This window comes from Labeo rohita, unplaced genomic scaffold, assembly GCF_022985175.1.
Source record: "Labeo rohita strain BAU-BD-2019 unplaced genomic scaffold, IGBB_LRoh.1.0 scaffold_398, whole genome shotgun sequence".
NCBI classification, from domain to species: domain Eukaryota; kingdom Metazoa; phylum Chordata; class Actinopteri; order Cypriniformes; family Cyprinidae; genus Labeo; species Labeo rohita.
This window is the reverse complement of record NW_026129316.1, coordinates 54493-69057: the sequence shown is the minus strand read 5'-3', so window position 1 is coordinate 69057 and position 14565 is coordinate 54493. Positions and strand designations below refer to the sequence as shown.

At 37.4% G+C, this 14565-nt stretch overlaps 1 protein-coding gene and 1 long non-coding RNA gene across 4 annotated transcripts; both read right to left on the bottom strand.

The window, feature by feature from the left end:
- Positions 1-620: 620 nt before the first annotated feature.
- On the bottom strand, positions 621-2457 carry LOC127160596 (uncharacterized). Its single transcript, XR_007826792.1, has 5 exons — positions 2252-2457; positions 2007-2044; positions 1742-1825; positions 870-974; positions 621-762 (listed from the first exon to the last, which is right to left on the bottom strand). It is a non-coding gene; the product is annotated as an uncharacterized LOC127160596 (long non-coding RNA).
- A 701-nt stretch (positions 2458-3158) lies between these two features.
- LOC127160594 (gastrula zinc finger protein xLCGF3.1) lies at positions 3159-7343 on the bottom strand. Of its 3 annotated transcripts, none has more exons than XM_051103233.1 (4): positions 7021-7343; positions 6278-6433; positions 4768-4981; positions 3159-4531 (listed from the first exon to the last, which is right to left on the bottom strand). In XM_051103233.1, the coding sequence occupies exons 2-4, from the start codon at positions 6431-6433 to the stop codon at positions 4008-4010; spliced, it is 894 nt and encodes a 297-aa protein (XP_050959190.1). In that variant the 5' UTR covers positions 7021-7343; the 3' UTR covers positions 3159-4007. The 3 variants fall into 3 exon arrangements, with proteins under 3 accessions (XP_050959190.1, XP_050959188.1, XP_050959189.1); XM_051103231.1 differs by lacking the exon at positions 7021-7343 and adding an exon at positions 6640-6772; XM_051103232.1 differs by lacking the exon at positions 7021-7343 and adding an exon at positions 6510-6641 and having other exon boundaries at positions 3160-4531.
- Between the last annotated feature and the right edge of the window lie 7222 nt (positions 7344-14565).

Sequence of the window (14565 nt, the reverse complement as noted above, 5' to 3'; positions counted from 1 at the left end):
CTCTTCATACTGTTTAATTGCCTTTCATGACAAGTTATACAACCATTTGTTTGACAAATGCACGGCACCTGGACTCTGCCCACATATATAAATGTTATCAAACACACAATCACCGGAAATGAGAAAAAAAAAAAAAAAAAAAAAAAAGGTCACTTTTGTTCTCTATGCAAATATACAAAAATAGCTGTCAAAAAGGAAAAAGAGACTTGCAACCACATGATGGTGCAGTGTCTCTCCTTTGTTATATGAATTCATTTTACTAGTCTGGTATTATTTAGCTAAATACGCAAGCAACCGTGTGTCTCTCTGTGTTTAGCTTTCACATTAGAGCAAGCCTCAGTTCTGTCTCTCTTTATCTATGGCCACACACACACACATACGAGAGAGAGAGAGTCCTGCCCACATACACACACAAGGAAAAGAAACGAAACTAAACTGTTTGTAGAGTCCCTTTAACACCGAGCTCCTTGTTCTTCATGCAAATGGCAAATGAGTAGGACTCACGCGAGTGCTCGGTTTGCCTCCAGGACCTGCGCGAACAGCTGCCCTTGGTGTAAACAGAATTCCTCATGTAAGGCAGATCTGGAAGAATACTTGGCTCCGGTTGCAGATCTGAAAAAATCCAAGGCTCCTGTTGTACATCTGGAATAATCCGATGCTTCTGTTGCGATTTGGACAAATCTGTCGCTAGTGTTGCAGTGCAACTGGAAAGCACAGGAATTCAGATGGACCAAGCTGAGAATGTGGAGTTTGATGTCTGCACTGGTAGGAAAAAGAAAGCCATTCGGTATGTCTGGGGTGTTTGGGGTCTTATTGCGAAACTCATCTCATTTTGCACAACAAACTGAATGTGGGGAAAGCACACTTACTGGTGGACGTCTGGACAACTCTAAAGGAAAATGTGCTCCCAACATCATAAGCTACTGGAAGTTCATTGCCGCACTGACTGCCAGTTTATGTGCTGCCTCTGCATGCTGGACACGAATCACAAAAGGCATGAACGAGCAGAAAAACAGGTAACGGTGGGGTAGGGTTGGTTTGAGTCCAATGAAGTACAAGTTTTTAATATGCAATGCAAAAACAATTTTTAAATGCTTTGGCTAAATTTGTTTGGGAACAGCCAATTGCAGTTTGGTTTATGAAGGGATTTAATGAGAGATTGTCGTTATTGGCTTCACAACTATTTAGCAGATGTTGTTCAAAAATTACTTTGTAAACTGTCCAAAATCATTCTAATGTGCTGATTTGGTGCTCAAGAAACATTTCGGATTAATTATCAATTAAAAAATGATTTCAAATTATGTGTTGTTGTGTACAATAGCAATCTGTGGTGGACATTACATTTTTGCAATACGTGACCCTAGACCACAAAACCAGTCATAAGGGTCAGGATATATACATCAGCTGAAAGCTGAATAAATAAGCTTTCCACTGATGTGTGGTTTGTCAGGATAATATCTGGCAGAGATAGAACTATTTGAAAATCTGGAATCTGAGGGTGCAAAAAAAAAAAAATATTGAGAAAATCGCCTTTACAGTTGTGCAAATGAAGTTTTAGCAATGCATATTACTAATCAAATTGTTTATATATATTTACAGTAGGGAATGTACAGAATAGCTTCATGACACGTGATCTTTATTTCATATCCTAATGATTTTTGGCATAAAAGAAAAATCAATTTTTTTTTGACCCATACAATGTATTGTTAGTTATTTTTACAAACATACCAGTGCTACTTACTTGGTTTTCTCGTCCAGGGTCACATGACATCTGACTTTTTCTGCCAAATATCCTCTTTCAGTTTTCCATGACATTATCATCTTCCTGTTAACAAAGTACAACTTTATTTGTTGCACAATTGTTAGCTGCAATGCAAATTACGTGACAGGTGATATTAATATATTAACATATTATATTTTCTCACAACTAAAATTGGAATGGTTTATTTTTATCATTGTTTTCGCGTGTGTATATTACAACAGACACAAAGATGACAGTACCATACCTTAACCAGTTGAACAAGAAGCTGCTGTTGCTGTCACACTGTTAAATCACATGATCAAGATTCAGAACGCGTAAAGTTGAATGGTTTTGATACAGACGCACAAACCAGACCAAACCACATCAGCAAACTTCACAACGCTATTTAGATCCAACAAATTCACAACGCGCGAAAATTCAAGAGTCTCTAATGTGTCACCGTGCGTTACATCAACGAAAGACGAATTGTAACGCGTGGTTTATACTCACCGCATCAGTGATTTCAAAAAAGACGCATGTTTTTACTCCGACTAACTTGAAATTGAGCACTTCCGGGCTGAAAGGTTGCCACGCCCATCTCGAATAGTGAATTCGTATTCGGAGAGGCATGGAAAACGAGTAACACTTTCTACGGAGTCACTAATGGGACATGGTTAGCCACTTGTTAGCTCCTGTTACATTTAAGTACATAACGGCTGTTTCTCAAACGGAAGGCTGCATCCTCCGGAGGTCGGATTTGTAGGTTGCATACGTCGTAAAGAATAACTTATTTTATAATATTAAGAGTTATAAATTTGACCATTATTCTTAGTGAAGCATAAATTGTTGTAATATGCTTATGACTCGCAAATATTACTAGTTAACTGAAATAAACAAGGCTTGATGACTTATTTAGCTTGCAAATGCTATCTCCAGAGGATGCAGCCTTCCGTTTGACAAACGGCCGATATTTAACTTACCACATAAACAGAGTGAGGAGAAATGACTGATAGGATGGTGGCGTATGATTTACAGATCCTAAGCATCACTGAAAAACACTGAATCTCAGAATGTGTGGTAAGTACTGGCGCTTTGTAGTATACACGGAGTACCTGTAATTGCAAATCTGAAAGTGAAAGTAAAAAGCGAACGCGCATTCAGAAGCGATTTAAATGTGCGGCATATTAATAACGCATAGTAATATATTGAAATATACTTTTTCCTCCCATCTAGTATTTATTCCCTTTAGGGGTTCTGTAGTACACATCATTTTCTTTCTGAACACGGTATTCCGATTTGGGCACATCTCTAAGGCAATGTTTACCCTAGTGCATTTTAGTTCTAAAACACATAACTTTTGCTACGGTTACACCTGTCATTTACACTACACTGGTAGTGTGCTATGCTGCAGGCCCCGTTTTAGATCCTGTTTACACTAGTGTGTTTTCATTTTAAAGAGGCGGAAATGATCCACTTCTACACTGGTGTTTTCACTGCATTTAAAACGAATGTCACATGATCATTCATAATGAGCATGATTTTATTGTTTACATGGTTGTCAACAATACGCAGAGTTAACGTGGGCATCCACGCCATAGTTTTCAAAAATCTCCGTTTTGGTCCATTTACACAACGCAACCCTGGAGTTTTCAAACTAAGGCTACGTTTACACTAGTGCATTTTCTTTTTAAAATGCATAAGTTTTGCTCCCTCAAAAACAGTGATTTACGAAAATATTCCAGACCCTGTTTTTGATTGAAAACTCGAGATGCATTTCAGACTGAAACCCAGTGAAAACACAAGTGTAGATGTGGCTCGTTTTTATACTAGTATAAACGGGCTCTCAGCTAGGGTGTCCACAGGATACATAAAGGGCTGTCAAGAAATGCCCAGTCTCAATGTCACCTAACTACAGATTCCTCAATAGGGCAGCTGAAGTTTAAAATGCTAAAGTCGCACTTCGAAACGGCTCGTACACTCAGTGGTTGTTTAGACAAATGACAACGTTATATCACAGGCGTTAATTTTTATTACAACTATCAAATTACAGATATCTTTTTATATGCATCTGTTAAATATAAAATTGTATAAAAATAAAACAAAATAAAAATAATGACATGACACAGCACACTGAAACATCAAGGTCCCTTAAATTTTCAGTTAAACAATTAAAAAAAAAAAAAATGCAAATTTCCCTCACAGATGCTTTTAGTCTTATGAGGGAAATGCCATTTTTTTGGGTTTATCTGCACTTGTATGTCTTCTTTCAATTATGGACCTTCTCATGTGCTCTCAGGTGTGCTGACGTATGAAAACTCTTTACGCAGTGTGAGCACCTGTAAGGTTTCTCTCTGGTATGAATTCTTTGGTGTTGATTCAGGTGGTTGGCTGTAGTGAAGGTCTTGCTGCACTCAAAGCACATATGAGATTGCACACTAGTATGCATTTTCTGGTGCTCTTTAAAATAGTACAGGCTTGAAAAGCCCTTTCCACAAAAAGAACATTTGTGAGGTTTCTTATTTCCATGGATTTTCAGATGTTTTTTAAGGCCCGATGATAAGGTAAATGTTTTCTCACACTGAACACAGTTAAACGGTCTTAATCCGGAGTGAATGTGCAGATGAACTTTGAGAGCGTCTGCACATTTGAAACTCTTCCCACACTGATGGCACGTGAACGGCTTCTCTCCAGTGTGAACTCTCATGTGCACATTAAAGTGTCCTTTATGGTTAAAAATCTTTCCACACTGTCCACAGGTGTAAGACTTTCGGGTTGCTCTTCTCGGAGAGTCTAAAGTGGACAGAAAATAATGAAAAATCAATTCAAATGTCAAACAAATGAAAGTAAAATGTAGAAATGCTCTTGCAGAACTGTTGCAGCTTTAGATAAAAGTATTGCAAATAAAAAATACACAAGTTAAAAAGCACTTTTAAACTTCTGACTTGGCTGAAACCATCTTTCTTGTTACAGGTTCATAAATGAAAAATGTAAAATGTTAAAAAAAAAAGTTAAAGAAAGAGACATACCTGAAGGATTGCAATCATCATCATCATCACTCTGTTGCTCCTCACTTGTGGTTTCTCTCTTCATCTTCATCATCTTCCTGCAGTCCAGCAGTTTGACTGAGCACATTTTCAGGGGCGTCTGCAGCATCTGTTGTTCTCCAGCATTACAGTCTGAACCCTGTGGAGACTCTGTGGAGGTTTGATCACTGGATCCATGACTGTCACACACACTCTCCTGAGCATCAATGGAACAGAGTAAAGTGAGGCTGAACTCTGACTCAGGGTTGGGGCCATTCATGAATTGAATTGAGAATGAATGGTAAATTCCAACTCACTTCCTGAAATGGAATTGGAATTGCATGCAGCTGACAGGAAATGGAATTGGAATGTCGGGAAATAGGGCTGTGCAAATAATCGCATGCGATTATGATGCGCATCTCTTCAGTAATGCCGGTTCCGTGATTAGTCGTAAATTTCCATCACGTGCAGTCAGACGCATTCATTATGGAGCGGCACTCACTACAAAGAGCCGAAATTCACTGACAAGCCGCGCAATATCGCGTTCATTATCGCCTGCGATAATGAATGCGATATTGCGCGGCTTGTCAGTGAATTTCGGCTCTTTCGGCTCTTTGTGCCGCTCCATAATGAATGCGTCTGACTGCACGTGATGGAAATTTACGACTAATCAGGGAACCGGCATTACTGAAGAGATGCGCATCATAATCGCATGCGATTATTTGCACAGCCCTATCGGGAAACAGAATTGAAATCAAACAAATTCCACTAAATTCCACTTGAGATATTTAGGCCTGAGAGATGCAATCTTAGCGATGCCAAATTTCAGGAAATGATGATAATTCGATGCAATAAAAAGTGAATGAAATACATGAATGAACATGACTCATTTTTTTTTGTGAGTTGAGACATATATTATGTGGTAATCATATATTGAATGTATAGTACATCCAGAAACTTATCACCACTGTCATTCAATTATTAATTCATAATGTACAGTTCTCATTTTTATTTACTTGCATTTGATCAACTCTATTTCATACATTACTTGGTATTTGTAAAGCATCATAAATAAAGTTCAAATGTATGTCTCTAAATGCAATCACAAATAAATGCTTAGAAACAGCAATAAACGGAATTCAGTGGAATTTCCCTGAATTTAATTCCACGTCCTGTATTTCCAATTCAATTCCAACTCTGTTTCCTGTAATTGTTGTTGAATTCCAATTCCCATTCCATTTCCTTCTTTGAATTGGAATTGTTGAGTTAATTCCTGAATTGACCCCAACCCTGCTCTGAGTCCTTTGTGTAGTTTTTATATAAACATGTTTAGTACTGTATTGGTTCAACACTAATATAAAATCTGATCCTGTAGCAAAGCTGAAAACTTAAAAACTGAAAGAAGTTAGATTTGTGAGAACTGAATTAATGAATCAACTTCAGAAGTTCATTAAAGGTCAGCAGAAAGAAAAGAAAAAACAGTGGGAAGTCATTCAGGTCATCCTGTACAAACCTCTCCGTTCAGTTTGTGGTTTCTCTCTTTCAGGGTCCTCAACTCTTTCTTCAGCAGACTGATTTCTGTGATGAAACCATCTATATCCATCATGGACAGATCAGTTCCTACTGATTTAGAGCACATCACATCCACCTGAGCTCTCATGATCAACATCTAAAAACAAACACATCATGATTAAAAGATCTACGTTGATCAAAAACTTTGCTTCAAACGTTGTTTTTCCCCTTACAGCAGCAATATAATCAGCTTTACAAAATCGCCGTTATTTAACACAACTTTCAGTCAGATTTCAGAAATTATGGTTTTGTTTACGGTGATTGAAACATCAGACATAAAAATATAAGGCACAGTGAAAAAACCTGGTAAGTGTCTTTCGTTCATTGGTGGTTTTATCAGCGGGCTGAAGATCTGCAGCGCCCCCTACTGTGTTAGACTGAGAACATCAACACTATTCAGGATAAACAATGAATCTCTCTTTTATGTTTATAAATTCCTAACTAGTATGTTTTCTGCTACAAAATGAGCACAAAATACTTGTTTTGTCCTCCTTTGAGTATTTCTTTCTTTTTTGTGATTTTATCGACAGCCCGCCATCTGTGTCGCACTGAGAATCGACATTATATTGTTGACGAAATTTTCAGAATTTCGATTGACTCTTTTACCTGCTTAAAATTCCCGAAGTGTAAGTTTTGCGTTATTATTTACATTCTCTCATAAAATTAAACAAATGCAATACTCACATATTTGTTGCGGCTCGATAAACGAAAAGATTCTCCTCAGATGGATCAAAATAACCGTTAAAATTTAAAAGGCTAAGATTCGCGCTTCAGCACCTTGACGTGTCACTCGAACAGTGGTTGTCCATGAAAATTGCAGGTTTTTAGTGTGTTAATGTGATGAAGGTCGTTAAATGGATTTTAAACCACCTTAAAGTGTTTGCACAATCTAGAAACTACTTCATATTCATGATTGTGGGCGGGGCTTCTGTATGACGTCACTGCAGCTGAGTAAAATAATTCAGTGAAGGTGAAACAAAACACAAACTGAAGCTTCGTCAAACAACAACCTGTTTATTCAGACACTGAAACTAGTGATCACATCTGATACAGGCACGTGATGGAAATTTAAGTGCTTGTTTAGTAGTTTTAAAAATATTATTAAAGGCTATGCCATTTACAGTTGGCTGTAAAGTAAAGTTTGGTATCTGTTCTTATGTGACAGAAACAGAGGCACAGTGAACCGCAGACAGAATGGACACAAGTCCAATTAAAACTAGTTAAAAAGAATAAATACATTAAATTGCACACGGTGTTTACAGGTATTTATTTTGTGGTGATATGTGGGATAATTGTTTTTCATCATCTTTTATACAGTACCTTGCATTATTACCATTTTATTGCAAAGACCTGTTACATACACATATTCAGTTTCAGTATTGTTTCCCCCCCACAAATCAAATTGACTGATTTAAAAACAGCAGTTATTAGTTCATCTATTTATGTAGGATCACCCATTTATCTGTGTATGAGATATATACGTATAGATATAACCATGAACTCACATTTCGTTTTTAAAGAGGAAATGTGGAAGTCAACCTACAAGTTAAACCAGTTTACAAGGTCAGCCAAACCCAATATCAGCCAGCAAAATTTCAAAAACCACTCAGTACACCTTTTGTAGTATTTTCTAAATTGTTTAATTCAGTAACACAGATTCAGTTTTGTCATTCCTACCTTTTTAGTTATGTCATTCACCAGTGGTCCACTAAATGAGGAGCTCATCTCAAGAAGGCAAGAATCATAAAAATATCAGATATGATATTTCTTATGATTATGTTGGTAAAGGGACTGTCTTTTCTAAATACCTAAAGCTAACAGCTTCTTAAATACATGTTTGTCAGTTTTTAAGAATACAACATTTGTTTTTCTTAAAGCTGACAGACTAAATATCAAACATTGACACAAAATTTCAATTCATGGGACCTACCACATTTTTGAACATAGACTTAAAAACTTAAATTGTTATATTTCATGAACATTTTGGAATACAGATATAAGGTTGGACCCTTGTAAGAAGACAATCAGCAGATTGTTGCAGAAATCCTTTCAAAATACAAAAGTACTAAAAAAATTATAGAAGTTTAAGTTTTCTGTAAAACTAAAACTTGTCTCCTATTTTTTTTATTTTAGATAAAATGAATATTTTACAAAATATTTTTTAATCCAAAATTGCTATTAAATTAAAGCCTTATGTCTAAATAAGTTATGTTTTAAATTTGAAGTTGATTATAAAAAAAATGAGGTTCCTGTGAGTTTTCAGTATTTCAATATTTCATTTCAAGCTTTCAAATGTTATAAAAATATAACGAAAAATGGTGCCAGCTAAAGGGATAGTTTGCCTAAAAATGAAAGTTCTGTCATTAATTACTCACCTTTATGTCGTTCCAAACCTGCAAGACGGTTTGTCTTTAGAACACAAATTAAGATATTTTTGATGAAATCTGAGAGCTTTCTGACCCTCCATAGATAGCAAGAGCACTACCACAGTCAAAGCACAGAAACATAGTAAGGACATTGTTAAAATAGTCCATGTGACATCAGTGGTTCAACTGTAATTTTATGAAGCTACAAGAATACTTTTTGTGTGCAAAGAAAACAAAAATAATGATTTTATTCAACAGTTCATGTCACCATCGCATGCTATTATTTACAGTGACATGGAGCAGAAGAATTGTTGAGTAGAGTCTTATTTTTGTTTTCTTTGTGCACAAAAGGTATTCTCATATCTTCATAAAATTACAGTTGAACCTTTGATGTCACATGGACTATTTTAACAATGTTCTAAGTTCTTACTACCTTTCTGGGTCTGGAACCATTTTAACTGCATTGCTGTCTATTGAGGGTCAGAAAGCTCTCGGATTTCATCAAAAATATCTTAATTTGTGTTTAGAAGATAAACAAAGGTTTTAGTGGTAATTAATGACAGATTTTTTATTTTTGGGTGAACTATCCCTTTAAGGGGTTAAACAGTGTTCATTATTCTAATAAATATTTGTTAGTAAAAAGCTAAATTCAATTATAAATGTTTCTGTGTTTTTCTTTATATGTAGAACAAGCTGGTTCAGACACAAACAAGCGTGCAGCAGATGATCCAGGACAGAATAAAGAAGATTGAGGAGATCCAGCACTCAGTAGAAATGAGAAAAGTGAGCAGGAAAAAAAGTATATTAAAATGAAGAACTCATTATAATATTTCAATCAGCTTAATGAAGGTTCTGAATTAAATAGATAAGTCACATTTCAAATTATTGAAGTTTACAGCTGAGCCAAAGCCTCCGTTACTAATTCAAAATTTTTAAATTTATATTAGGGCACTTCTCATTCATTCCTATGGTATCTGTAAACAGTAGGGGTGTAAGGATACATGTATTTGTACCGAACTGAGGCCTTACAAGAATACAGGCAATTCACCATCAATCCAGAAGGGGGCGCCCGCAGTAATGCAACACTGCTTTATAACTGCCAGCAAAACAGCTAATGCCATGAGTTGCACACTTGAAAACAAAGCCCACTAGACAGTGACCATGTGCTGATTCTGAAAGCGTCTCTCACTGACAAAGGAGTACAATGTTACTTTAAAGGCTTGCACACTCAACTGTTTGCGAAATGGAGCTTTGTGCTCTTGTATCCTACCTCTCATTCGGCACAAATGCAAATATTCCATAATATTTCTAGATTTGCGATGTATCTAAATGCTAAACTTCTATTTATTATGTAAATTATAGGCTTTGCACTTCAGTCGTGTTCCAACAGTGACAGAATGAGGCGGGCGCGCTGATGTTTGGTTCATTGTATTTTATTTTTGATAAATAGTAGTGGTAATAAGTAGTGTTACCAACTGCGCTGTCAAGATAGCAATGCTGGAAGCCTGGAACCTTGTGTGTGTGTGCCGGCACGATTACTTAACTGTTTCCTTATACCAGCAAAATCAACTTAAAACACAGTCATTTATTGTCTTATTAATAATTCATCACTTTAAAAGGTCTTTTGTAAAATAAAGAATACAAATAGGATGTCACTTTCTGCCATTTGAGTTTCCTTTATGTCACAAAAATGAACTGAAACTCAGCTTTCCCTTGTTTATCTATTTACTAAATCAAATATATTGAACTTAATGCATAATGTCTAAAAACTTTTGTTTTTATAACTCTTTTGTTGGACAACAGGTTTAGAAAGGCTTATCAATGCATGTCATTAGAAGGGAAGATGCTCTGTGTGTGTTGTTTTTTTTTTTTAGATATAAGCAGCGAAGCATTTCCTCATTTCAGCATGTGAAATTCCAAGAGAAACAAAACAAGAAAGTTATTTAAATGCAAAACCAAAAAAACGCAATTCAAAAGCGCGTATTGAACCGTAGAGGTCATACCAAATGATTCGATATTACAGGTCCTTCTCAAAAAATTAGCATATTGTGATAAAGTTCATTATTTTGGGTAATGTACTGATAAACATTAGACTTTCATATATTTTAGATTCATTACACACAACTGAAGTAGTTCAAGCCTTTTATTGTTTTAATATTGATGATTTTGGCATACAGCTCATGAAAACCCCAAATTCCTATCTCAAAAAATTAGCATATTTCATCCGACCAATAAAAGAAAAGTGTTTTTAATACAAAAAAAAGTCAACCTTCAAATAATTGTTCAGTTATGCACTCAATACTTGGTCGGGAATCCTTTTGCAGAAATGACTGCTTCAATGCGGCGTGGCATGGAGGCAATCAGCCTGTGGCACTGCTGAGGTGTTATGGAGGCCCAGGATGCTTCGATAGCGGCCTTAAGCTCATCCACAGTGTTGGGTCTTGCGTCTCTCAACAATATCCCACAGATTCTCTATGGGGTTCAGGTCAGGAGAGTTGGCAGGCCAATTGAGCACAGTAATACCATGGTCAGTAAACCATTTACCAGTGGTTTTGGCACTGTGAGCAGGTGCCAGGTCGTGCTGAAAAATGAAATCTTCATCTCCATAAAGCTTTTCAGCAGATGGAAGCATGAAGTGCTCCAAAATCTCCTAATAGCTAGCTGCATTGACCCTGCCCTTGATAAAACACAGTGGACCAACACCAGCAGCTGACATGGCACCCCAGACCATCACTGACTGTGGGTACTTGACACTGGACTTCAGGCATTTTGGCATTTCCCTCTCCCCAGTCGTCCTCCAGACTCTGGCACCTTGATTTCCGAATGACATGCAAAATTTGCTTTCATCCGAAAAAAGTACTTTGGACCACTGAGCAACAGTCCAGTGCTGCTTCTCTGTAGCCCAGGTCAGGCGCTTCTGCCGCTGTTTCTGGTTCAAAAGTGGCTTGACCTGGGGAATGCGGCACCTGTAGCCCATTTCCTGCACACGCCTGTACACGGTGGCTCTGGATGTTTCTACTCCAGACTCAGTCCGCTGCTTCCGCAGGTCCCCCAAGGTCTGGAATCGGTCCTTCTCCACAATCTTCCTCAGGGTCCGGTCACCTCTTCTCGTTGTGCAGCGTTTTCTGCCACACTTTTTCCTTCCCACAGACTTCCCACTGAGGTGCCTTGATACAGCACTCTGGGAACAGCCTATTCGTTCAGAAATTTCTTTCTGTGTCTTACCCTCTTGCTTGAGGGTGTCAATGATGGCCTTCTGGACAGCAGTCAGGTCGGCAGTCTTACCCATGACTGCGGTTTTGAGTAATGAACCAGGCTGGGAGTTTTTAAAAGCCTCAGGAATCTTTTGCAGGTGTTTAGAGTTAATTAGTTGATTCAGATGATTAGGTTAATAGCTCGTTTAGAGAACCTTTTCATGATATGCTAATTTTTTGAGATAGGAATTTTGGGTTTTCATGAGCTGTATGCCAAAATCATCAATATTAAAACAATAAAAGGCTTGAACTACTTCAGTTGTGTGTAATGAATCTAAAATATATGAAAGTCTAATGTTTATCAGTACATTACAGAAAATAATGAACTTTATCACAATATGCTAATTTTTTGAGAAGGACCTGTATATTGATTATTGTAACATCCCTAATGTATATATGTATATATATATATAAATATTAGAATTTGATATATTTAGTATTTTTACATTTAGGTGGAATTTTTTTTTTTTAAATTTGTACTACAGTCTGTTCAAAATAAATGAAAAGAAGCACAGTAGATTTGTTGAACCGAGACATCCGTGTACCGTTACACCCCTAGTAAACAGTGACTGAGAGCCACACAACTCTGCCGGAACACCACTTGACGAACGGGTTCCAGCATAAGCGTGTCTGGTTGACAACGCTCTCGCTGAAGTAATGGTAGAACCTCCTAGAACCTCCCCGTCCAGCCCAGGGACCAGATATGGAGTTTCCAGAACCTTGGACGCGGATGCCATAGGGTGCTCCCTTTCTGAGTTAGTAGATCCTTCCTCAGTGGAATCGGCCAAGGAGGGGCTGTCGTGAGTTCCGGGAACCAGGTCCGAGTGGGCCAGTAGGGTGCCACAAGTAGGACCTACTCCTTGTCTTCCCTGACCTTGTACAGTGTCTGTGCGAGAAGGCTCACTGGGGAAAATGCATACTTGTGCAGGCCCCGTGGCCAGTGCATCTGTGCCGAGTGTTCCCTCGGTCAGGGAGTAGAACAGCTGGTAGTGGGAGGTCTCTGGATAGGCGAACATCTCTACTTGGGCCTCTCTGAAGCACCTCCAGATCAGTTGGACCATCTGGGGATGGAGTCTCCTTGTGGACCAGTTAGAGTTGCCTAGAGTTGCTAGCAATATATCTTGCCTTGATCCGTCTCATAGGGTAAGCGCCCTTTGAGACAGATCAAGGCAAGACATTGATGTGAAGTGCCAGTGTAGCCGAGGGCCCGTCCAAACACAGACACTACCTATATTTAAAATATATTTTTGTCGCAAAAAAATATTTTTCGCTGTATGGGGTGTTGATCTCTTCACTGATCTGATCCACTCCATTCAGAGATGTCAGTCTGAGCTAAAGCTGATGATGGAGGAACAGCAGAAAGCAGCAGAGAAACAGGCTGAAGATCTCATTAAAATGCTGCAGCAGGAAATCACTGGTCTGTGGAGCAGAAACACAGAGCTGGAGCAGCTCTCACACACTGACGATCATCTACACCTCATACAGGTCTGTCAACATCTCATATTTTTTATGTTTGTTTTTAGTTTAAGTTTTAAATTTATTTAGTGAACTGATTTCCTGGGAAAAAAGGGATTTTTGTTGCAGCTTTTGGAGCAAGGGTGCTGCCATCATTATTTAATTAATGTGGAAATCAGTTTACTAAATAATGTAAATTTGACTGACCGCATCACTTCCACTTTAAGTTTTGTTTTCATGGAATTTCAGTTTGTCTGTGCCTATTTTTCCTGAGCCTTAATTTCAGTTTTCTTTGTTTCTGTATCCAGTTTGTTTCTATAGTTACTGTTTTGTTTTCCTTTATCGACTGGAAGACCTTTATCAATTATGTTGTTTAGTCGCTTGTATAGTCCTAGCTATCGCTTGTGTATATAAAGCCTTGTTTTCAGTACTGATTTTCCTGTTATTGTCTTTATGTTGTTTGTGAAGCAGTTTTTTTTTTTTGGTATTTAATATCCACCTTTTTCCTAATGAGCCTACTGTGTCTTAAATTATGGGAGGCACTTCTGGTCTGGGGAAGTTCCACACAAAAGGACTGCAACACATGATTTAAAATCATACGATTGCGCTACAAAATATCTTTATCTGTCATTTTGACTGAATAGGCTGTACATTTTCATTCTTATTTTCATTTCAGAAGTCAGGAGAATAACGTTACGTATACGGTATATTAATGTGATGTGATATAACAACATCTATTGCTGCATTATTTTCATGTTTCCTTTGTATTTCGCTTTAAGTAAATGAAAAAAAAAAAACAACATATGCTGTTATAGCCATTTGTGGTCTGCTCTCCTGATTTAATCTACAATATAAACCATGAATAATTCCTGGGAATGCACTGAGAATCTTTCATTTTCTCCCCAAATCCTCATTTGTCTTTCCAGGTTTTGTTTCACATATAGTATAATGATAAATGTTAACATGTCTGTAATATTGCTGCGAATAAAAGGAGAATCTTTAGGAGTTATTCATGGTATGTTGAAAGTAATTTGTTAATGCTTTTACCTTTCATTTTAATCATGGTTGAAGGGTGAGTAAAATAATTTCACCTCATTGTACCTAGCTTTTGCAAATTTTTACTCTCATAATTTGCGCAAAATGTCATGGGGCGT

What these genes read in the sequence shown, in the direction of transcription:
- LOC127160594 (XM_051103233.1), bottom strand. Translation starts at nt 6,433, where the DNA reads ATGTTGATCATGAGAGCTCAGGTGGATGTGATGTGCTCTAAATCAGTA. An exon ending in ACCACAAACTGAACGGAGAG is followed by an intron (nt 4,982 to 6,277) that starts GTTTGTACAGGA and finishes ATTGATGCTCAG; the next exon opens with GAGAGTGTGTGTGACAGTCA. An exon ending in TGATGATTGCAATCCTTCAG is followed by an intron (nt 4,532 to 4,767) that starts GTATGTCTCTTT and finishes TGTCCACTTTAG; the next exon opens with ACTCTCCGAGAAGAGCAACC.